The sequence below is a fragment of the Trichomycterus rosablanca genome, chromosome 15 (genome assembly GCF_030014385.1).
Source record: "Trichomycterus rosablanca isolate fTriRos1 chromosome 15, fTriRos1.hap1, whole genome shotgun sequence".
NCBI classification, from domain to species: domain Eukaryota; kingdom Metazoa; phylum Chordata; class Actinopteri; order Siluriformes; family Trichomycteridae; genus Trichomycterus; species Trichomycterus rosablanca.
This window is the reverse complement of record NC_086002.1, coordinates 33,265,364-33,291,169: the sequence shown is the minus strand read 5'-3', so window position 1 is coordinate 33,291,169 and position 25,806 is coordinate 33,265,364. Positions and strand designations below refer to the sequence as shown.

The 25,806-nt window shown below is 45.9% G+C and overlaps 1 protein-coding gene and 1 long non-coding RNA gene across 5 annotated transcripts in view; one reads left to right on the top strand and one right to left on the bottom strand.

The window, feature by feature from the left end:
• LOC134329205 (adhesion G protein-coupled receptor L1-like) overlaps nt 1-21,927 on the bottom strand; it is a 38,943-nt gene extending 17,016 nt beyond the window's left edge. For all 4 annotated transcript variants that reach the window (XM_063010395.1, XM_063010396.1, XM_063010397.1 and 1 more), the window contains exons 1-4: nt 21,799-21,927; nt 15,329-15,477; nt 15,041-15,254; nt 4,351-4,460 (exon numbers count right to left, since the gene is read on the bottom strand). In XM_063010395.1, the coding sequence (XP_062866465.1) occupies nt 4,351-4,460; nt 15,041-15,254; nt 15,329-15,398 (394 nt within the window). In that variant the 5' untranslated portion in view covers nt 15,399-15,477; nt 21,799-21,927. The remainder of the gene's footprint in view (nt 1-4,350; nt 4,461-15,040; nt 15,255-15,328; nt 15,478-21,798) is intronic.
• LOC134329207 (uncharacterized) lies at nt 1,926-25,698 on the top strand. Its single transcript, XR_010014840.1, has 2 exons — nt 1,926-2,527; nt 25,210-25,698. It is a non-coding gene; the product is annotated as an uncharacterized LOC134329207 (long non-coding RNA).
• Nucleotides 25,699-25,806: the final 108 nt, after the last annotated feature.

The window sequence follows — 25,806 nt, the reverse complement described above, 5'->3', positions numbered from 1 at the left end:
ATGTCCTGCATCACCCCCGTTCTCTCTCCACCCCTTCACCCCACCCGGTCCCACCCCTCCATCCATCTCTGTCGATTGATACTCGCATCCGGACCTGCTGGGCTAGAAGTGGGTGAACGAGAGTGAAAGGTGAAGAGGGAGGCGATGGAGGAAGGAAAGCGAGGCAGCAAGTCTCAGCTACTGATCGTGACCGAAGATGATGATGGCGATGATGCTTGTTTAGCGTCTATCACACATTCAGCCTTGTCATGTGCCAATATTCAATCTACCTGCGATTTGGTTGAACGCCAGCGTCCTAGGCAGCACTCTTGGACTCCTTTACCTTAGTCCATTCAGATTTTCGGCATTGAGCAAGACGCCTTTATCCAAAGCGACTTGCATTATAGGTACAGTGTACAGTCTGAGCAATTGAGGGGCTTGAACCAGAAACCTATTGATTACTAGTCCAGTACCTTAACCACTGGGCTACGACTTGCCCTAACCAGATCTCTTGGCATCTCTCTAGAACTGTCTTATGTTTGATTCCTCCCAACTCTCTTGGGAGAGCTGCTCCCTTGCCCCAGCTGCCTCTGACCCCAATTGTCATCACCCTCTTATGCCCTTGCTCTTGCCCCACAGCTCTCTGGAGCAAGTCCCTCAGCTGAGCTTCAACAGATGACCATGCCTCCTTTTTTACCCTTAATTCTCTAAATTTAAGCAACTGACTCCCCCCTCATTATCCTGGAGATGTCCTTTGGCTCAACCCCATCAAATCTCAGGGACTCTTACCTTGACCAGACCTAAGGTTTGCTTCCATGACCTAAGGTTTCAAGAACTGTTCCTTCTTCCTGACCCTTAGCTTTGTGGAGCTGTCTCACAGTCTGACCACCTCAGCTTCCCCTTGCTCCGGGAACCCTTTAGATGCCTGGACCTGTTTTGACTCTTTCAGTACCGTTTCTTGTTTAGAACTGCACGGATGTGACCCCACCCTTTAAGCTATTTGAAATAATATTATTAAGGTAGGATGGTTTACCCTGAGTGAAACAGGCTAAGTGGCAAAAGTTGTAAGTATGCAGGCAGTCCCCTTACAATTGGAGGAAAGTACCAGTCCAGTACCTTAACCACTAGGCTATGGCTTGCCCCAACCAGGTCTTCTGGCATCTCTCTAGAACTGTCCTATGTTTGATTCCTCCCAACTTTCTTGGGCTGCTCCCTTGCCCCTGTACCTTAGTTCTCTAAAACCCCCCATTTCACCCAGCTGCCTCTGACACCGATTGTCATCATCCTCTGATGCCCTTGCTTTTGCTCCTCGGCTCTCTGGAGCAAGTTCCTCAGCCCAGCTTCAAGTCAGTTCTCTAGTGCCACACAGATGACTGTGCTCTTCCTTGTCTGCCTGGTGCTATCCGGTCTCTAGAACCACACAACTCTACCCCCTCAAATCTCTGGGGCAATCACCTTCACCTCATTCTCCCAATTCTCTAGAACCACACCTCTAGAACCATATGCCTCTGGAGCCACATTCTGCACATTATCATAATCACCAGAGATTACACCTTGTCATCTCTTAATTCAAACCGCTGGCTACACTTCTTTGGAGCTGTCCTTTGCTTCCATGACCTAAGGTTTTAAGAACTGTTTTTTGTTCCTGACCCTTAGCTTTGTGAAGCTGTCTCACAATCTGACCACCTCAGCTTCCCCTTGCTCCAGAAACCCTTTAAATGCCTGGACCTGTTTTGACTCTTTAAGTACTGTTCCTTGTTTCTGGCCTCTGCTCTTTAGAGCTGCACTGACGACCCCACCCTTTAAGCTAGTGGCAGAAGTCATAAGTGTGCAGGCAGTTCCCTTACAACAGGGGGAAAGATCGGGCTCTGATACGATAGTGGAATTTTGCAATGTGTCATGTGATTGATTATTGGCACATATCTAGGCAGAGCAGTTGGCATTCACAAGCAGGATTGAGAAAATCATGTTAGCCTTTCAGCAGGAACGTTGATCAGGGCTAGCGCTGTAAACACACACACACACACACACACACACATACACAGGCGTAGGTGAGGGTCTCCCAGGGGACGTGAGAAGTTGTCTTTTCAGACGCACACAAACAGGCTCAGGCGGTAAACAGGCGGATTCTGCTGAAACAAAGCAGAATGGAAATGGCGGATGATGTCTGGATCGAACCATCGTGCTCACTAGCAGGGGGGTTCCTGAAAACAAAAGGAAAGAAGGAGGTTTAATACAGGGCTGAACCATCACGCCTAAAAAAGAGGGGTACTCTTATAATCTTAGCAGAGAAGTCAGCAGCATCAAATCTGAAGAGGAAGAAAGACTGAACAGATGATCGTATTTCTGCAGATCCATAGGAGTTCCTGGAGGACCGAAAGGAGAGATGAAGTGTGTTAAAGGTGCAAAAACGGTAATTCAGGACACTGCTGCAGGTACCTAAAGGAGGCAAAAGGATCAAACCCGAGACCCTGAAACCCACCCGGTGGAGGAGTGGAGAGAGGAAGGTGGTGGGGCCAGGAGACAGGGAGTGGAGCCAAGGAGAGGGGTAAGGGACCAAAAAATAAATAAATTAATTGATTAATTAATTAAATAGAAAAAAGTAAAAGAATAAAGAAGAAAATAATAATAAAAAAAATCTGGCGATACTACCAATCACTGCTAAATTCAAATTAAATAAAAAAAATTATAAAACATAAGACAGAAGTGAGAAGTAAAGAAAAACATGAAAAGATTAAATGAAGTGAAAAAGGTGGTAAATTTAAAGTTGGCTAGAGAAAAATAAAATAAAATAGATTGCACCAGTTTTGTGTGTGTGTGTGTGTGCAGTGCCATAAAAAAGTATCCGCCCCCTCTTGATTTCCTCAATTTTTGCATATTCTTAAAGGACAAGTCACCGGTGAAAAAGTAATCGCCCCCTCTGAACTACAACTGGACAGGTCTGTGGATGACGGTAGGGCTTTTAAGTAATGCCCGTTTGCCTGGTTAGGATCGCCGTCCCGGCATTCCAGTGGGGGTTACATCAGGCCACTCCAGCGCTGAGATTCTAAACTCCTGGTCGGCTGGGCGCCCTCTAGTGGGCATAGTTGGCCTCCAGTCTGCTGGGTGGGAAGACCGGACTAAGAGGTAGGGTTATTAACACGCCAGAGGGAGTGTGTGTCAGGCTAATATACACCCTACTTGGACGCCGTCGGGTCACCGTTGGCTATGCTAATTTGGTAAAATAAATAAAAAAAGGGGTATGGGGGTATCAGGGGTATGGCCTGATGACCTGATATTCTTCTTTAGGATTTGGAAAGAGGGTCTGTCTGAAACCCTAGCTCTCTTTATACAGACGCATTTCCCATCATCCTACACTCCCGAGAAGAGGGCGTGTCTAAATTCTTAGATCCCTTAAAATGCTCCTACTGAGTCGCCTTAATTCTGAGTGATGATCTGACTGAATCCTCAGCGCTGAAGGCAATCCCAGCATTCAGTGCGGCACGATAAAATCAGCGTTTGAAGACCCCACCCACATAGTCCGGTCATCCCACCCTAGCAGAGACGTGTCTGCTGCAGGCACTGCCAATTATGCCCGCTAGATGGCGCCCTGCCGACCGGACCGGAGGCGACACCGAGTTTCAAACCGAGGAGTTCAGAATCTCGGCGCTGGTGTGCTAGTGGAATATCCCGCTAGTCAGGGGCTCGTCAGGGACAGTTTAATCATTTTCGATACGCGGAGGGAGACGTTAGCTGGCGTCCTAGCGGGTTGAACAGGCCGAGGCGAACTGTATTGAATAGTGTGTCTAAATAATCTGTCTCATGGGTTCCATGTCTTATTAGAATCCTCTTTACTGAGGCAGCTCACTAGGTAGGGAGTAGGGAGCAAGGAGGGTCACCAGGTTTTCAGATTGAACTCTAAAGATCAGAATCGATTCAGTGGGGGTGAATACTTGTTTACGGCTCTATAGTACTCGGGTTATGGGGTCAAAAGTCTTAGACCACTAGTCCAAAAATACTTCAGTTGAATGTTTTGTCACCTGATCTGAACCTTCGGAGCAATTACGAAGGTGCATGACAAGACGCTCGTGGAGGTTACGCCAGCTCAGGTCCGTAGTGTCAATACAGCATTGACGTCATTGAATTGAAGAAGGTCTCAGACTTTTGGCCCTTCTCGTATATGAATAGTCTATAATATATAACAACACATTTCCCACCCTGCACTGCAAGTGATGAGTCCAGTAGTGTGTGTGTAGGTAAGTGTGTGTGTGTGTGTGTGTGTGTGTTATTATGAGAACCTTGACAGCTTCTTCATAGAAGAAGCTCTTTTTCAGGGGTTCAAAAGCATGCTTGTGTGTATCTGTGTGTGTGTGTGTGTGTGTGTGTACTCACTGTATGGAACACACTCATACTGGATCTCCAGGTACTTATACGTTCCGGGGCAGGGATCAGGAAACACGTCGGCCCCGGCCACCACCACGCACTGCGTGCGATTGTTACACCTGAGAGAGAGACCGAGAGGGAACCGTCAATCATTTATCTTCAACAAGTGCAAGGGTGCAACTCTGGGTGCCAGGCTGGACACCCGTTATAGGATGGCACACACATTATCCACAAGTAAAGACAAACTGCCCAATCGAGAAGAGCCCAGACTGTCACTTTCTATTCACTTGCCACGCCCCTACATCCGCCCCCCACGCAGGTGCCTCGAGAGGCTGCACTCGTCCAAGCGACAAGGAACCCTGTTCAGCCGTTGTCCCGCCCCCTATAGGTACACAGCCAATCATGTGTCCGTGTAGGTGCCCAGTTGGCGGAATATGATTTTTGAAATGCCAATTTCAAACCCCGGTCATGTCCGAGGAGTGTGTGAGGCCAGTATTCGCCCTGATCTCCGGGCTCCTACACTTTCTTCCACAGGCACCTTGGGCTACCAACCACTTTCTGGTCTGGTCTTTTCCCACCCGGAAGACTTAATAGTAAGTTTGTCTCCCTGCAGGCATTGCCAATTATGCCCGCTACTGGAGTTCAGAATTCCAGCACTGGGAATATCTGGGCGCCATAGTTTTATTTTGACCCTCTTGAAGTGTCTCTATGTTATGTTTTGTGTTCAAATTTCTTACACCTCCTTAATAACCTGTGTTGGGTCCATTGGTTTCTGAATGGAACCTTGGAATAGCTAGACTTCTTAGGACTCGACTAGCACTGTAACACTGCCATTCCTAATAAACAGGTTCTGCAGATTAAGAAAGAATTCAGTCCCCTCGACGTTTGGCTCACTTTATGTTGTAGATCTGCCACTTTCATCATTGGTCTACACTTCGTTAGCCGTAACGATGAAGTAAAACATCTGGATGCGTCTCAACAAGCTTTGGGCAGATTCTCAAACTTTGCCAGCATCTTCGAACTGTCTTCCTCAGGCCACACGAAGACGTTCAGAGACCTGCCCTAAACTTGCCACTTCGGTGTTGTTTTGGCTGTATGCTTTGGGTCATTGTTGCCTCGAAAGGTGAACTACTGCCCCAGTCTGAGTTTGTCTGGAGGAGGTTTTGTTTACTTGTGTTAGGCTGCATCCATCTGGCCATCGATTCTAACCAGTCTCCCTGTTCCTGTCGCTGAGAAGTACCCCTAGAGGATGGCACTGCTGCGTTACTTACTACTACCACACTACTAGTTTCGTATTCGTCCACCACTCGTGCGGGCACTTCAACCAGACGATGTGGAGTGCAGAGGCAGCAGCAAGGATGCCTCACCCAATCAGACACGCCCGGTTTTGTCTGTTGAGTCGTGTAGTCTAGTGTTGCAGACTTCTACCCTTCTGATTCTTCGCATTTATTATTTATTTATTTATTTTGATACATTTCTGGGGTGTCATGCCAACAACGAATCAAAACCAACAAATCAAAATAAAAGCATCTATAAAATATGCCACACACACACACACATGGAAAGCAGTACGGCTCATCCTTCGGCTCGCTATCCATCACTCTTTGCTGGGTGATTAAATGATGCTGCCATTCGTGTGTGTGTGTGTGTGTGTGTGTGTGTTCACGGGTAATGGGAGAGCGAACGGATGGAAATCGATTGGCACTTCTAGGAAGCAGCGGCAGCGCAAACAGAGGATAGACATCGTGGCGCCGGGCCGGACACACACACACACACACACACACACACACTTACTCAGGCTGCAGTAATCGATCGTTCGGGCAAATATAACTCCAATTATTCGACTAATTGCTTTAGGATCATGTCCACGAGGGGCGGCTTCGTGTTGTGATGTATTTTACGGCGGCGAGAAAAAAAATGTCTCGGGCAGGAGCGTAAAAAACAAAGCCGCCGTCAGTCTGGACGGTCTGATACAGACGTGGACAAAAAATCGGTATCATTGAATTTTATTCAAATACAAACCTCGGACTGTCTGGGAGAATGTTATACATTGAAGAGGCTCCATAATGTTTTGGGGGTGCTTTGCTGCCTCAGGTAGAATTAAGCCTAATTCCATTTTCAGCAAGCAAAGGAGGGCCTTGCGGAAGGGCCCAACAGTGGCAACCTGGCAAGGATGGGGCTTGAACCAGCGACCTTTTAATTACTATTCCAGTATCTTAACCTCTAGGCTACAGCTGCCCCTGGTTCTGGGCAGGTAGTTCTGATCCTGTTTAAACATTACATTAATAATAATAATAATAATACATTTTATTTATATAGCGCTTTTCAAGATACTCAAAGACGCTTTACATAAGACAAATAATCAAAACAAATACGTACATACACCATACAAATCATAGTACAAAATCAAAATAGTACATCAACATCAAGAATAATTAAGATAAAAACAAAGAGAGCAGCATAAGACAGTTCATTAAAAATTAGCTAAATTATGAGAGAGAACAACAAATATAGAACAATTTCTTAAAATTAGACAGAAACAGGACAGATTTACATGCAATCAGGAAACTGAAAACTTTACAAGTTTTAGGATCTAGGACTTCACATTTCTGTCGTGATCTAAGTATAAAAACTATTAAAAAGAATAACAAAAATAAAAGCATTTATTTCGTGTTGTTACAAGTTAAATGCCATATTGAATAGATGAGTTTTGAGAAGTGACTTGAATTTGGACAGGTCAGGACAATCTCGTAGGTGTTTGGGGAGAGCATTCCATAAAGATGGAGCAGCTATGGAAAAGGCCCTGTCACCCCAGGTCCGGTGCTTGGTCCTAGAGGGTATGGACAGTAGGTTAGCCTCAGAAGAGCGAAGGCTACGGGAGGGAATGTGCTGATGGAGCAGGTCGGTGAGGTAGGATGGGGCCTGATTATGGAGAGCTTTGTGAGTGAATAGAAGAATTTTGAATTGAATGCGTTGAGCAACGGGAAGCCAATGAAGTTTTTGTAGAACAGGTGTAATATGATCACGGGAGCGAGTATGAGTAAGGAGGCGAGCAGCTGAATTCTGGATATACTGAAGTTTTTTTAGGATTTTGTTAGATGTACCATAAAGGATGCTATTGCAATAATCAATTCTGGATGTAATAAAAGCATGAATCAAGGTTTCGGCGGCAGAAAAGGAGAGTGATGGACGTAGACGTGCTATGTTTTTTAGATGAAAGAAAGCAGTTTTGGTGATGTGATTTACATGGCGGTCAAAAGAGAGGTTGCTATCAAAAATTACACCAAGATTTCGGATGTTAGAAGACGGAGACAAAGTGTCATTATCAATGGTAATTTGAAAATTTTTTGTGGTTTTTGCCAGGGTTGTAGGACCTACGATGATCATATCTGATTTTTCACAGTTTAATTTGAGGAAATTAGCTTTCATCCACAATTTCATTTCAGTGATGCAATTTGTCAGAGTGGAGTGAAGTTCAGTATTAATGGATTTGGAGGAGATGTAAAGCTGAATATCATCAGCATAGCAGTGGAAATGTAAACCATGCCGACGTATGATGTCACCAAGGGGGAGCATATAAAGAATAAACAAAAGGGGACCTAACACTGAGCCTTGGGGAACGCCTTGGGACAGTGGAGCAATGGCAGAACTACAATTGTTGATATTAACAAACTGTTGTCTGTTTACGAGATATGACCTTAACCACAAAAGGGCAGTACCAGTGATGTTGACAGAGGATTCAAGGCGGGACAGAAGAATGGAGTGATTAATGGTGTCAAAAGCTGCAGTAAGATCAAGGAGGACGAGAATATTAATTTGTCCAGAGTCTGAGGAAAGAAGAAGGTCATTTGTGACTTTGAGGAGGGCTGACTCAGTGCTGTGCTGGGGGCGGAAACCAGACTGAAATGATTCAAATAGATTATTGGAATTTAGGTGATCTTTGAGCTGTGAGGCAACAACACGTTCCAGTATTTTCGACAGAAATGGAAGATTGGAAATGGGCCGAAAGTTACTCATAATGTTAGAGTCAAGTCCAGGTTTTTTAAGTATGGGAGTAACAGCAGCCAATTTGAGTGATTGAGGGACTGAGCCAGAACTAAGAGAGGAATTGATTATCTCTGTGATAAGTGATGAGATAACTGGAAAACAACCCTTAACAAGTTTTGATGGAGCAGGATCCAAAACACAAGTGGAGCTTCGCATCCCTGTTAAGATCTCAGATAGGTCCAAATGAGACACAGGTGAGAACTGAGACAGAGGCTGGGTAATAAATTGAGATGAGATAGGCGGAGAAACAGAGATGACAGGGGAAACTGTCAGAAAATTGTGGATATTCTCAACTTTTGTTTGAAAAAATGAGAGGTAAGAGTTACACTTGTCAACTGTAAAGGAATTGGTAGTATTGTCAACTGGTTTGAGAAGTTTATTTATTGTGGAAAAGAGAGTCTTAGGATTTGTTGATCCAGCATGTATGAGTTCGGAATAGTAAGTGGATCGGGCTGCCGTAAGAGCGTCTTTGTAATGTTGAAGATAATCAGAATAAATCTGATAATGTACTGTTAGACCGGTTTTCTTATAAAGTCTTTCAAGCTGGCGTTTACGGGATTTCATTTGGTGAAGCTCAATTGTGTACCATGGTGCGGAATGACTAAATGAAACAAATTTGGTTCTCAAAGGAGCCAGCTCATCAAGACATGAGGCGAGTATGTCATTATAGTAATCGACAAGGTCAGATGAATTACTAGACAGTACAGGACAGACAGACATCTTTTTAACAAGAGAATCTGAGAAAGCAGAGGGAGAGATATATTGAAGATTCCTGAAGGATATTTTACGTTTAGCTCTAGTGATGGGCCTAGTGACCTCAATGTCCATGATGATTGTCAAATGATCAGAGACAGTAAGGTCATGGCTGGACGGCTGATGAACTAGGACACCAGTAGAGCAGACAAGGTCAAGAGTATGACCTTTTTTATGAGTTGGAAAATGTATATGTTGTGTGAAATTAAAACACTGTAACAATTCCAAAAATTCCCTGGCAAATTTACAGTTGTTGTCATCAATATGGATGTTAAAATCACCCATAAGCAGTACAGAGGATGAGAGGGCACTAAGCTGGGTTAAAAAATCTGAAAAATCAGAGAGAAAGGAAGCGTTTGGCTTTGGCGGACGATAAACTACAGCAGTGACCAGAGGAGTAGGCCCTGACAACTTGAAAGCCAGGTGTTCAAAAGAAAGAGCAGCAGGAAAAGACAAAGTGGTTATTTTAATATCATCCCTATAGACTGCAGCAACACCACCACCTCGCCCTTCCATACGAGGTTCATCAATATACGAGTATCCCATTGGCGTGGTCTGATTTAACGTAAAATAATCCAAGGGTTTATGCCAAGTTTCAGTGAGACAGAAAAAGTCTAGTTCACTGTCAGATATAAATTCACTAAGTACAGTACTTTTTGTGTTGAGTGAACGAACATTAAGCAATGCCATTTTCAAGTGGTATTGTTGTGTAGTTGGCTGTGAGGAACGAGGAAGAGAACGGAGATTTGCTAAGTCCACTCCGTGTTTCCCATCCCACTCCGTGGACAGCGTTGTCATGGAGACTACACCGCTACTGGTGTGCAAGGCAGCAGCGCTCTGATGACGTGTTTGCGGAGCGACAGTGCGCACGGCTGACCAGAAGGATGGAATAGCGTTACCGTTTCGAAGATAAACAAGCTTTCTCCGGGAGCCCCTGTGAATATAACGAGGCCGGCGAAGGAGTCCAAGCTGTTTGATGACTGAAATACACGATGGAGTAGTGCAGTTGTTGAACTTCCTCAGCTGGTCAACGGAATAGTTCAACATCGTGCCGATCCCAGGAAAACTCATCCACCGTTCACCACCGGCCGCAGACGCGATGTACAGTAGAAAGAACAAAAAGTATCAAAAGCACAAATAAAAGTATCAAAAGTAACATAAAAGAAATAGATCCACAAGGTGTGTAAAAAGATGAAAACGAAAAACGATAAAAATACAATAAAATACGGTAAAATACGGTAAAATACGGTAACGGTAGCGGCAGCCAAATGCGCCAGCGTCCACCATCACCTTGCATCCAAGAACATCTTCAGATAGTATAACAATGACCATCCTTGACATTAGGTACAGTAATGTTAGGTTTGAATGTCTACCCCTTCTCATAACCTACTTAGACTATGTATTTAGCCTAGATGATGCGTCTATCATTCTATCAGTGTCTATTTTCATAGCCTCGTAGTCAGCTCAGGATGGTACAGCTCACGGATGCTGCCGCCCTGCAGCCTGGGTGGCCATTTTCAACAATAAGGTTCTAAAACCTCCCTCAGAAGCAAGAAGAACCTGGAGCGTAAGATTCATACACAGTTAGCTGATGATGATCACTCGAGGTTTGGAGCAGCAGCACCTGTAGCCCAAGGAACACCAAACAGCACTTGAGCGGAGTATCAGGCCACCATCATCCAGTGGTACAGATGTTGGTGCAGCTGTCTGATGGTTCCATAGCTCTTACTTACATCTACAACTGTGCTAGCCCACTATCCCAGGGATCCATGTTTCGAATCCACAGAAGTTTGCATCGACTTTTTTAAACAACAATTAGCCCCCTGAAACTCCAGATACTCCTTCCTAACCACTACAGCTCCATCAGAGCGATTACGTTACTGCAGCGTCATTCCCAACCTGTGGTCACGCTCACGCCTCATTTTTCCATCGGTCGTTATTAAGAGCCTGATACTTGAACATCTCCAGGCGGGGTAGGTTTTCCTCTGTCGGCCGCAAAGGGCACGGCATGATTTTTTGAGAGGCGACCTATATTGACTTGTTGATAAATATTAAAAATGGATATCGTATATCTTTCCAGGCAGGAGGATCATTTGACACTTGCCATCGGGGTCCGTTCTGATGATAATTTCCTGATATCTCACCAGGGGAGCTCGGTTAGAAGAAGCCATAGGGTCCACATAGGGTTCCTTTGAAGCTTACTGGCACCGTCAACCCACCCTTGAGCAACTCAACCGGTCGTAACTAAAATCAATAGGTACTACCATAGATTCAGACCCCTTGACGTTTGCCTCACTTTGGGTTCAACAAGCTTTGGGCAGCTTCTTAAACTTTGCCAGATTGGATCGACATCTTGGAACTGTCTTCCTCAGGCCACACAAGAGGAAGACCTGCCCTAAACTTGCCACTCTGGTGTTGTTTTGGCTGTATGCTTTGGGTCATTGTTGCCTTGAAAGGTGAGCTGTTTCTCCAGTCTGAGTTTGTCTGGAGAAGGTTTTGTTAACCTGCGTTATGCTACATCCATCCGGCCATCGATTCTCACCAGTCTCCCTGTACCCCTAGAGGATGGCACTGCTACTTTTTGATGATATTTTCCTGATATCTTACCAGGGGAGCTCGGTTAGAGGAAGCCATAGGGTCCACATAGGGTTCCTTTGAAGCTTACTGGCACCGTCAACCCACCCTTGAGCAACTCAACCGGTCGTAACTAAAATCAATAGGTACTACCATAGATTCAGACCCCTTGACGTTTGCCTCACTTTGGGTTCAACAAGCTTTGGGCAGCTTCTTAAACTTTGCCAGATTGGATCGACATCTTGGAACTGTCTTCCTCAGGCCACACAAGAGGAAGACCTGCCCTAAACTTGCCACTCTGGTGTTGTTTTGGCTGTATGCTTTGGGTCATTGTTGCCTTGAAAGGTGAGCTGTTTCTCCAGTCTGAGTTTGTCTGGAGAAGGTTTTGTTAACCTGCGTTATGCTACATCCATCCGGCCATCGATTCTCACCAGTCTCCCTGTACCCCTAGAGGATGGCACTGCTACTTTTTGATGATATTTTCCTGATATCTTACCAGGGGAGCTCGGTTAGAGGAAGCCATAGGGTCCACATAGGGTTCCTTTGAAGCTTACTGGCACCGTCAACCCACCCTTGAGCAACTCAACCGGTCGTAACTAAAATCAATAGGTACTACCATAGATTCAGACCCCTTGACGTTTGCCTCACTTTGGGTTCAACAAGCTTTGGGCAGCTTCTTAAACTTTGCCAGATTGGATCGACATCTTGGAACTGTCTTCCTCAGGCCACACAAGAGGAAGACCTGCCCTAAACTTGCCACTCTGGTGTTGTTTTGGCTGTATGCTTTGGGTCATTGTTGCCTTGAAAGGTGAGCTGTTTCTCCAGTCTGAGTTTGTCTGGAGAAGGTTTTGTTAACCTGCGTTATGCTACATCCATCCGGCCATCGATTCTCACCAGTCTCCCTGTACCCCTAGAGGATGGCACTGCTACTTTTTGATGATATTTTCCTGATATCTTACCAGGGGAGCTCGGTTAGAGGAAGCCATAGGGTCCACATAGGGTTCCTTTGAAGCTTACTGGCACCGTCAACCCACCCTTGAGCAACTCAACCGGTCGTAACTAAAATCAATAGGTACTACCATAGATTCAGACCCCTTGACGTTTGCCTCACTTTGGGTTCAACAAGCTTTGGGCAGCTTCTTAAACTTTGCCAGATTGGATCGACATCTTGGAACTGTCTTCCTCAGGCCACACAAGAGGAAGACCTGCCCTAAACTTGCCACTCTGGTGTTGTTTTGGCTGTATGCTTTGGGTCATTGTTGCCTTGAAAGGTGAGCTGTTTCTCCAGTCTGAGTTTGTCTGGAGAAGGTTTTGTTAACCTGCGTTATGCTACATCCATCCGGCCATCGATTCTCACCAGTCTCCCTGTACCCCTAGAGGATGGCACTGCTACTTTTTGATGATATTTTCCTGATATCTTACCAGGGGAGCTCGGTTAGAGGAAGGCAGTGTCCACGTAGCGTCCCAAACATAAAACATCCCTTATCGTACCCAATCCAGTCGTGGCCAATTGGGACTTATCTTTCTCTCACTGGCGCCGCCAACCCACCCTTGATCAAAGAAAGCCACTGGTGATCATCCACCCCCTGCTCAGGCAACTCAACCTCAGCAGAAGTCATAATTGCCCAGCGATGAAAAACAATAAATTGTGTCAGCCATCGTCTTACCCCATACAGACGAACAGCCAATCGCAAGCCGGTGTAGCCTTAGAGATTCGAACTCAGGAGCTTGAGATCTAAGCACTGAGATGGGGACCAGCTAATGTTTTGGACAATTTAAGCATACAAATGATGGAAGAACAGTAAGCTCTTGGTACTTTGGAGTTATTGATATTGCTTCTTCTGAGGATGTAAGGACGATGGCTAGCACATGCTTCCTCCAAATGGAGGCAAATCCATGAATGTCTGTGACTTGTTTCCACAAGGGAAGTAATACAAATTCTGGATGCCCGAGAGGTTAAATCCCACCAGCTTGTAGAACATATGGACATTCTGTGTGCATTTGGGCGTCCAACTAGTTATTGGCATGTGCGCAGCCCCTAGATCCACGTAAACCACGTACAGCTTTGCTCCTGACCTCTGATTGTTTGCTTTGGATCACAGCCAAAGATGATTCATGACATGTGACCGCTTACATAATTCTGGCTTCTCTGTGTAACATACAAGAGACAAGACATACAAGAGGCCCACGATTCGGTCTCCGTCGTGCTTCTCGTTTGGGATACAAATCAGGATTTGCTTAAGGTGCCCTGCTTTGCATGTGGGCACTCGCATCCCGCTGCCTCTGGCTTCCCTAGGTTACATACGAGACACCAGGACAAATTGTTCTGTGATCCTAGGGTCATTGGGTCAAGGTTCAACCCTTGGAATTGGTGTCCAGGTTCTCTCATCTCCCTGGCATATACTTGCAAATCAAATCAAAGGACACCTTGAACAACAAGGTAATGCAAGCGTCATGTATAATGCAAGGGACCTGCTACAGGATGACCCTGTCGTCCATTGGGAGTCTGGTTTGTGGACCAATCAAAGGTCAAACAACATGGAAGATAGAGCGGGCTAAAAGGCTAGCCCTGGTTCCCATCACTATTCTGGCTAGATCCTTGAGAGGAACCAGACTCACCATGGACCTCCATCCTCCTTGGGTGGCCTGGTGTTGCTCATCCTCCATTACCCACATCAAGTATGCCCTCTTGTAGCCCTTTTCTACTGAAGTAACTCTGGATCTTGAACAAGTTCAGACTTCCTAGAACCTTGGTGCTATTCAGAGATCCGGCCCATGTTTGCGGATCTCTGATCATCTTGGTTCCTGCTGGCACACCTACTACTCTTTGTTCCCAGCTGGGAACAAATGTTCCTGGCTCAGGAACCTAGTTATTTTTGGTGGAAAGGCTTCAAATGGTTCCAGATTAGGTTCGCGAATTGAGATGGAACCTGTTCCACGTTGTTCAACCTAAAAGGGACTATTAGTGACGGAGACAAGGCTTCTGATGACCATACACTGACCATAGAAATTGTAGTAGGAGTTGCTGTTGCAGTAGCAACAGTAAAGAGGGCTAAAGGCCTTTCTCAAGGGCTCAACAGCAGCAACCTGGCAGTGGTGGGGCTTGAACCAGCGACCTTCTGATAACTAGTCCTCTGATAACCTTACCACAACTGGACTTCCTATCAGGCTCTCCCAAACTCATCTGTCGATTGCCCAACCACTCAAGAGGCACCCTTGCTGAGACCCTCATTCAAGCAAGTGGTGCCTCTGTCCTGGTTGGGCACCTAGCTTAGCCCTGGGGGCAATTACACAAAGACAAACCGCCAGCCAAGCAGCTACCAACCTGTGAGACATGATCTTGAAGGCGTCGGGCTGATAGCACTGCACGTTCTCCATCTGAAAGGGATCGGCGTCACAGATCTTGTCGTCCGTGCGGCCGTAGTTGGCCGTCTCGATCATGATGACGTCGCTTCCTGGGCAGCGCAGCTCGATGGGGTAACCCTCACATGCCAGCTCTCTCCTCATCAGACCGAAGGGCATGGCTGCCCTGCTCAGAGCTGAGGACACAAAGGAGGACGTTAATCTGGAGGCTTCGAGTTTCCCACTGGACGTTGGCGTTTGCAGTACCTACCTTGTTCGGAGGGGCTGATGAGGATGAGTGTGGTGGCCCACATCCATAGTAACCACGGTGACCGAGCCATAGTGATGGGGCAGGGGAGCGGCAGTGCTGGTCGGTGTGGGCGGGGTCAGTGACTTGGTTTCCCTCTCAGTTTTGATGAGCTGAGGAACCAGAGAGAGAGAGAGGGAGTTAGTTTATAAGGAGCTGATGTGGTGCTGACCCAATTCTGTCTGCCATGGTTACTCCAACACCGGTTACACACTCACACACACTCACACACACACACACACACACACACACACACACACACACACACACACAGTAATAAACTACATTATTTACTGTCACTTATATACCCCAGTCTGCGTTTCGACCCTAAGCGAACCGAAATCGTCTCTCCCGGAGTCTATTTACGGAACCCGGCGCACCCAAACACTTCTCCACGTGGTGCAGATTAGAAATGCAATATTATTAAGGGGGGGAGGGGGTGTGTGGTCTGTCTCTGTCTGTCTGTCTGTCTGGCCCTGATCTGAGGCCGCGGTCAGTCACTTCAACCAACTTTGACCACCATCACTGATGAAACCTGGAGAATGTCCAGGACTATAAACCAAACCCCACAGAACTGGTGATCTGAACGAGGGATCGAACCTGGAATGCTGCAGCTGTGTGGCACCAACACCAGCTTGTGCAAACCCGTGTTCTAGAGCCTGTTTGAGCCATCCAAGGCTGTGTGTGTTTCTGTGATCGTGTGTGTGTGTACATATATATATGTAGGTGTGTGTGTATATATATATATATATATATATAAGTATGTGTGTGCATCTGTGTGTGTGTGTTTCTGTGATTGTGTGTGTATATACATGGGTGTGTGTGTGTGTGTGTGTGTGTGTGTGTGTTGGTGAACGTGCCCCGGGAACAGAAAGATTTACAGGCATGGGTAAACCAAAATGCCGCTAGCCTTCATCACACACACACACACACACACACACACACACACACACACACGCATCGATCCACTGGTGCCCGGACTCTCTATGCCCGGTAACCATAGCAACACTGCAACGAGGACTGCAGCAGCGCATTCAAATCTCAGCCTGTCGGTGTGGCGCGCTGTGCCCGTCTGCTTGTGTTTCATCATCACGCCGTCTATATAAATAACACACACACACTCACACACACACACACACACACACACACACACACACACACACTCACACACACTCACACACACACACTCACACACACTCACACACACTCTCACACACACTCACACACTCTCACACACACACACACACACACACACACACTCACACACACACACACACACACCTTGCATTCAAAACAGTTCCACAGGTGCATTGTTTCGCTTCCCGGCTCTCCCTCATGGTAGCTCGCTCACACTTTCCACTCTCACACACACACACACACACACACACACACACACACACCTGCAGCACCTGTGGGTTCCCTCGATGGGAAACAGACTCACGCAAATAACACCTTCCATTTATGTGTGGGCAAACACTGGAGACTACCACGCCCGCACACACACAGACACACGGGTTGAACCGTTGTGCACGGCGAATAAGCCCATGAAGCTGATCGTGGGCGTGTCCCATCACTAATGGTCACTACTAAGAGCCGTCCCGATACTTTGGTCCATCTGGTGGAGGAACCAGGACCGATCAATACAACCCCTGGCAGAAGATCAAAGGCAGCGTTAGCTGTAAATGGTTGGTCGATACACGGAAAAAACTACCGGTGTCCAGGAAATTACTGAACACCTTGCTGAATGACCGGTCTGATGCGCTGACCTCTACGTTCATGCAGCGCCGAGGCTGTACTGAACACCGTGCGCTGTGAGGAACGTGCACCAGGTGGACAGAAGTATTGGGACGCTCCTTCAGGTTCCAGCACCAAAGCGAGCTCTATCAAGACGTGAGCCCTGACCTCAGGCCTACTCAACAGCTCTGGGATGAAGCGGAACACCAACCTAGGCAAACGCTGTCACTCAAGCAGAAGTTTTGAGAATCTTGAGAGAAGCTTCTCTGAAGAGCGGCAGAAATGGGATGTCCATCAAGCCCCTGGTCAGGTGTCCAAATGTCCAAATGCAGGGCCTCCTACAGTTGGTGAGGACTAGATTGCCTGCACTCTTTCGAAAGGACCTAGTCTCTTCGCCAAGGTCAGGACATTCAAGCCAAGTTTGCCTTGAATCAATCAGGTGACCCTGTGCCCAGTCGAGCAAGCTTTGGATCACCGTGGGCTTGAAGGCTGGTCTGCAAGAATGAAGCCCTTCAACCGGAACCTTGGTTCTCAGGTTTCTAGTCCACACGGTAGCCTCTGAACCTGGAGCACAGCCAACGGTTCCTGAAGATCTATGTAACCACCGAAGGATGCAATGGAACGTCCAACATCCAAACGACGTGATGACGAACACTGAGGAAGTCCTGGAGATGCTGGTGGAAGGTAGAAGACCGGAACAAGTGGCCTCCTTTTTCCATTTGGGAGGTATTGGTCATGTGACAAGCCCTTTAGCACCATCGCCAAGCTACGGCTGATGGAAACCTTGGTCTGGCCTGTAGCCTCATATGGATGTGAACCCTTGATGCTAAAGAAAGAAGAAGGAAAGACTTCAGGTTTTTGAGAGCAAGAGGATAGAGGAAGATGACAACCACTGAGCGAGTGGGACTTGTGGAAGGATCAGAAGATGAGGAAGACCAAGACTAAGCAGGATTGCATAATCATTGGCGTCTGCTTCAAGCGACACAAGACGGAGGGCGCTGGAGAACGCCACCCAAAGCCACGATGGCGTATTGACTTGGCGGGACTTGAGGCATCTTGGAGTTGCTGCGACCTCCAATTTACCGGCTGTGACCGACCACCTCCAGTCATCAATCCCAGTCTGAGGAACCAGATTCCACCACAGCTTGGTCAATTCCCTGGTCAAAAAACCCACTAGGAGGACTTGACTCGTCAGTTGATTGCCAGGATTGGTAGGCGTATCAAAGCAGGGAAATCGCCAGACTTGATTGGCTGCTTCAGGATGGGAATCGATAGATGCTCAACGACATGGTTATTAATTGATAGGCAGAGCCACACCGCAAGGTCAGAATTCAATCCATTCGTCAACCTCTACCAGTCTTAGCTTGACCTCTTGCGTCAGGGTAGCCATCGATCAAATGGCTGCCAGTGAGACGTCACCGGGCAGCTCAATCACCTGACGGAAGGCGTGGACTTCCCGAGACCCAGCCATAGGTGCCTCCGACAGTGACTCGAGTCTCGTTTGTCATGTTGGCAAGGGTTACAAGGGTATCCTGATCAGGAACTGGATGGGCTTGGAACCTTTGGCAGAAGTGGGCGCAAGAAAGGACTAGACTTCTTAAGAACATACAAACAAACTCAGCAGTGGTATGGGCTTAAACAAGCAACCTTCAGAACCTTGTCAAGTACCTGACTCTCAGAGGTACCACTGCCTAGGAAAGACGGTAACCAGAGCTCAGGAGTTTTAGAGCTGTGCAGCACCAACAATATTTGGAGTGTCACCATGTTGGCAAGAACCGTTCTCTGATGTCATAGTGGGTGGCATAGTGGTGCACCCCATTAATTGGCCCCGAGGAGCTGGGTTCGATCCTCACCTCCAAGGAGTCACCTAGGCTGCTCTGAACAAGTAAATGTCTGAGAAGAATGGGAACCCTTGACAGGGTGTGTTTGTGCCTCACTTCCAGAGTTTCCTGATATCAGGGGACCCACCGTGACTGTGACCATTGCCAGGAAAGTTCGAGCAGTGATGGGGCCTGAACCAGCGAGCTTTTGATTACCTTCTGATAGCTTGTCAAGTACCTTACCCTCAGAGGTACCACTGCCTAGGAAAGACGGTAACCAGAGTTTAGGAGTCTTAGAGCTGCGCAGCACCAAGGTTATTTGGAGTGTCAGCATGTTGGCAAGAACTGTTCTCTGATGTCATAGTGGGTGGCATAGTGGTGCACTGAATTAGGTGGCCCCAGGGAGCTGGGTTCAATCCTCACCTCCAGTCACCGTCTGCGAGGAGTCACCCAGGCTCCTCTGAACAAGTAAATGTCTGAGAAGGACGGGAACCCTTGACAGGGTGTGTTTGTGCCTCACTTCCAGTGTTTCCTGATATCAGGGGACCCACCGTGACTGTGACCAGGACCAAATTAGGAGCAAACACCCAAACAAGAGCAAACAAGCCGATAAACAAACAAACCAAGCTCTGGCACGCCGGCTGCCTAATCATGGGTGGTGACCCATGGACTGCTGGGTAAAAACAACCAAACTGTTGGAATGCGACCCAAACAGAGGTCGCACACACACACACACACACACAACCCCCCCGTGTGTGTGTAATGATAACTCATTGGCATTGGTAGGAAAGTAATTGCTATGATTAAACCCCCTGTTGATTTTTCTCCTCCCTCCTTGGTTCATGCTCTGCCATGCAGACACAAACAAACACACCACACTTATCAGTGCTACACACACACACACACACACACACACTGTTTGGGTTTTCTTTCTGAAAATTTCCCATCGTCCAACACTCCCGAGAAGAGGGCGTGTCTAAATTCTCAGATCCCTTAAAACGCTCTTACTGGGGCGCCACAATTCACCTATCTCAGCGCTGAAGGCAATCCCAGCATTCAGTGCGGCACGACTCTTCTCACAAAGAACTACAAACATGGCGGACTCCTCTCTACGGTCACTAGGTATTGCTAAAATGCTAAGTCACTGCTAAGTTGCTAACCACAAGACGGACCGTTTTCAGCAAAGTGACGAGAACCACAAGCTTGTGGACAGAAAGGTCTACAGACGGCGAGCGAGGCATGACTAAGATGTCCAAGGGTCACTGCCAACCTCCGCTTTATCCCGGTCAGGGTCCCGGCAGGGCGCCTACCCATCGCAGAGCCTCCTCGGCTACTCGACATAGCCAGTCATGTCTGTATGTAGATGCCCGACCGGCCGAGTCTAAGTAAAGTAAAACTTATTGTATTTATTTGTATTATTGTTTAATTTTAGTGCTCAGGTGACGCACCTCCTCTGGGATCCAGGGTTCGAATCACTAGCAGTGCTATCACTCGGTCGGGCATCTACATAAGACACGATTGGCTTTTGAAATTGGGTATAATATCGTATTTAGGAGACACTGTTAACCAAAGAGACTTACAGTATTGTGACTGTGGTTTAAGGGCCCAACAGTGACAACCTGGCAAGTGATGGGGCTTGAACCAGCGACCTGTTGATTACTAGTCCATTACCTCAACCACCAGGCTACAACTGCCCATTATTGGAGATACAACAAGTTTGTGTACCTGGATTATTGAGCATGCATCAACAGGTTTGGAGGTGGTTGGTCCGTCCGACTGTCCTTTACTATGTTTGTCCATCCATCGATTCGGTCGTCCTTCATTCAGGTATCTGTTGTTCCGTCGATTGATCTGTCAAGTCCTTCTTCATTTATTCTAGTCGTGCATCCGTTATCGATCCATCCGTCCATCCAACCAACCATCCAGTCGTCCATCCGTCCAGTCGTCCACCCATCCATACGTCTCAAGATCGTAATCACTATATACAGTATATATACAGTATATATATATATATATATATATATATATATATATATATATGGAGGGGGTGTAATGCTAGGATCCGTCAGGGTTCCCATCACTTGTTGAAGCCAGGGATTGTTTAGAACATCAAGACCCCCCGCTTCCCGGTACATCCAGTCATCTATGAGTCTCCTGGACCTATACGTTTAAAAAAGATTCCAGATAGCACCTGAAATGGTTCTGTCTGTCTGTCTGTCTGTCTGTCTGTCCGTCCGCCTCTAAAACACCCAACACAATGACAACATGTTCCAATAACCAATAATCAACCAGTCCAGTATGTCAGAGGTTCTGTCTGGGCCCAAAAGGTACCAATTAACGCCCAATGGGTTCTGAGTCAAAAGCTCTTCCAGTGAGAAATGAAGCCAGACATGGTGTGTGTGTGTGTGTGTGTGTGTGTGTGTGTGTGTGTGTGGGTATCGGTCAGATATGCTCAAAATGCCCCCCCCCAATATGCTGATGTACACATTAACGTAATGCTAGGATCCGTCAGGGTTCCCATCACTTGTTGATGCCAGGAACTGTTTAGTACGCCAAGACCCCCCCTGCTTCCCAGTGGATTTGGTCCGTTCCAATGGTCAGTTCACGGCTCATGGCTTGCCTTTCTTTTTACCAACATAGGGTACCCTAAAACACCCTCTGTCCTGTCTCTGCCCAAAAGGTACCAATTAACACCTGATGGGTTCTAGAACACGGAGTCAAAAGCTCTTCCAGTGAGAAATGAAGCCAGACATGGGGATAAGTGTGTGTGTGTGTGTAGGTGTGTGTGTGTGTGTGTAGGTGTGTGTGTGTGTGTGTAGGTGGGTGGGTTGGTTGATTTGTGAGAGCGTACGTGTCTGCGTGCATCTTCATCCTCCCTACCTTCTCCTGGATCCTCCTCCCTGTTCGGGCCTCAGCGCTCCTCCACCACCGCCATCATCATCATCATCATCACGGTCATCATCATCTTCCTCCTTTCTTCCTCCCCTTTAATGCTCCATGCAGGGCGCAGGAACATTAAACTTTAATGTGCCACCATGTTCCTGGCGCGTCGACACCCCGCCTCTGCTCGAGCATCCAGCCCAGAAATAAAAAAGGGGGTAAAGGATGGGACGTTCCAAAAAATCAGGTGGATGGAGGAGATGTTTTATTCTGGTCTGATCTGATCTGATCTGATCTGATCACATCACGGTTCCTCAGGATGGAGAGCCTCTTTCCATCAAGGCACCAACGCAAACGGGTGGCCAGATTGGAAGATATGAAATATTTGAGTCAATATTTGGGTTGCTAGATGTTTCGATTAGAAATGCAAAGACAATCAGGTTTATTTTAGTGAATAAAAATGCAGAATAATTAGCAGCACATATTTGTGAGGAGTAAATCTGGAGCAAGGGTGATGTGAAAGGGGGTTATTGTGCAATCTGGCAACACATTCTAAAGGAAAAACGAGGCGACTTGGAGGAAAAAATGATTTTTGCACGTTTGTCAAAGCCAAAACGCACGAAATTTGGATCAATATGAGGATAAATATTTATTATTTCGATACAATTTGGTATAAACACTGTCATTCGTGTTAATAAAATTTATTTTAATATTATATCGCATCAGCAAATCCGACTCCTGGTGCATAACGCACAATAATAATAATAATTTACTTATTTATTTATATAATACTAGACCTCCTATAGGTCTCAATAACACGTTTACTGTTAAACATGCCCGCATGCATCGAAATAAATAAGCCCGCACCTTCATCCGATCAAAAAACCCGCATTAGATTAAAAAATAATTAATAAATGATGCGAAATCCCGACATCCCCAAAATAACATCAAACCAGCTTATAAAATCATAACCTCCACCATCAGGCCACCCAGGACCCCCCAGCGAGCACCAAAGATCTGCAAAATGTCTCGATCAGAAGTGAATAAAATCAGATTACTGGATGATTTGGCTTTGCACCATCAGCAGCAGCGCGCATGATCCACCCAGGTCAGTCAGTCAGTCACAGTAAAACCACCGCAGCTTCCATCCTCCCCCCCAAAAAAATCACAAACCCCTCTTCAGATCCTGGCGGGGGGTAACAGAAATAATCACCGTGATCATACGACATCAGAACGAGTCCGTAACGAGCGGTTCGGTTCGGCGGATCGGACTCCGGGGTTTGGGCGCAGACGCTCCGGCGCTGCGCTCCTCACTGCGTCTGGGTTCTGGGTTGCCAGATCGTCACAGACGCCTCTGCAAGGGTTGCCAGGTTTGACTTCCTGACAGTGCAACAGTTTAGATTTGTTTCTTATTTCATTTACATTTGTCAATAAAGTATTTTATAATATTAGATTAAAAAACCTGTATTTTTAGGAAACTCCGTTTTATTCGATTTTTTATAATTTCCAAAGTAATATTATTATATAATTTAAACATTTCATTTTTTATTTCTGTGGTTTTATTTATACTGAATTATAATAAATACAATATTTGTAGGGTTTAATGCACTTAATGCACTAGAATGTGGACATAAATACACTGGTTTAATTTATTGCTTTATGTTTATTTTATTGATTTTTGAGTTAATTACATAATGCAGTTACATAACCAGTAATAATAATAATAATAATAATAATAATAATAACAACAACAATAACAACAATAATAATAATAATAATAATAATTACAATAATGATAATAATAATAATAGCAATAATAATAACAACAATAATAATAATAATAATAATAATAGTAATAACAATAATGATAATAATAATAACAAAAACAATATTAATAATAATAATAATAATAGTAATAACAACAACAATAATAATAATAATAATAACAATAATAATAATATAATAACAATAATAATAACAATAACAACAACAACAACAAAAAATTATGAATAATAACTATATTAATAATAATAATAATAATAATAATAATAACAATAATAATAATATTGATGATGATGATGTGTGGGTTCTGTTCTTGCATCTGGTTATTGTCTGTGGTTCTTTCCACATGCTGTTGTTTCTGTATGGGACCTCCCAAAAATACCACAGTAGGATCATAAGCTCCTTTAAACGGCCCCATAGTGAGTAAAGGATTGGCGGTCTGTCCACTGCCATTGATTCCGGCTCTGGACTCACCGTGACCCTTGTCAGAATGAGGTGGTATAATATACATATAAAGCCAGCCCAGTTTCAATATCGACCTCAGACTATTTCACATGGAAGAGTGGGTGTGGCACAGCAAGATGGGTTCTGAGGGCCTGGATTTGATCCTTTCTGCGTAGGGTTATGTATATTAATGTCTTGCAGCAGGTGGATTGGCTGTGTGAATACACAAGGCAGAATTAGGCTGGAGGAGACTGGAGGAGCGCACAGACGGGGGATCAAACCCAGGTACCCAGAACCCATGCTGCCGTGTGGCACCCACTCATCCTAACACTAATTTAATGCGAGAAGAAAACTGACAGATCTGGCAACACTGCTATGAAGTTCTTCCTCCTCCTCTTCCTCCTCATTCTCCATCTGAATGAAACCAGCACCTACCAACCTGTTTCCCACAATGCATTGTCTTCTTCTTTTGTATCCCCAGGAGGTTGGACGGAGGTTCTAGTTTGCATGAGGTGACCTGTTATTAAAATGCCTTTCTGCTCGTCCTCACATGGAAATCTGCCTTTTGAATTCCGTCTGCTGCTGGGCTCATTTTGCATGCTAGTATTTAAACCTGCGCGGGGGGCGTGCCCGTCCGGGTCGAGTGCTGATGGGTATTTTTCAATGTTTGACCACAGGGTGCTAAAAATCCACACAATAACACCAGTACATTGCATAGTTCTACATGTCTTGCTGATCTCCCTCGGCAGTATAGCCCATCCAGGCTGGTTCAGGATGTCGGAGCTGTGTGCAGCTTTTTAAATGTTTTTATAGAGCGGGAACAGGAAGGGCCTTCCCTAAACCCTTGTCATTTCCATTTTCAGCATTTAGCATTTTGATTTATTCAAAGCGAATTACAGTACTGTGACAGTATACTGTCTAAGCTGTTGAGGGTTAAGGGCCCAACAGTGGCAACCTGGCAGTGGTGGGGCTTGAACCAGTGACCTTTTGATTGCTAATCCAATACCTTAACCACTAGGATACAACTGCCCTTGATATCATTGATTTATTACACCTGAAGAAGGGGCGTCTTAGTACTTTTGTCCATACAGTGTACCTATATCACGTATACCCCTTTTCCACTGACGTGGAACGTTACCAGTTTGGGAACTTGATTCTGAACCGGTTCCATGTGTTTCCACCTAGGTTCCAGAAAGGTTGGAAGAGGTTCCAGACAGTGACAGAGAAGCTGCAGAACCGCTGTGCTGGTGTGTTGTATGGAGCTTGATGCTGCACTTCCATGGTTGAATTCTGAGCCAGTCTGCCGCTGCTATCTTCAAAGCGCCTCAAATGAGATGAACTGTTTGATATGACGTGGTAAAAGTGACCCAGAAAATACGACCAGCAGCGCAAATCCCCACAGTTAATCTAAACGCCCCGCCATCATGTTACTTCTCTTTACTTTTGTTGCGCAACACTCACCATTGATGACGCAGGCTTGGTTCCCAAAAAGTGGTGGAAACGCGGGTCGGTTCTCTAAAAAACAACAAGAACAGAACCGGTTCAGGAACCAGAGTTCTTTTGGTGAGTGATTTTGGACCCAAAGTGCAAGCTACGATGATGACATACGGCAACATAAAACAATGGATATACTTTCTGGAAGGAATAAAAAGCATTAAACATTTAAAAACATCATACGTTTATGTTTGTTACATTAGAAGACACTTTTTATAGATAGATACAGGACAATTAGACACTAGATGGAGCCCTACAGGTCATTCTCACGGCCTCCCGTTCACGTCA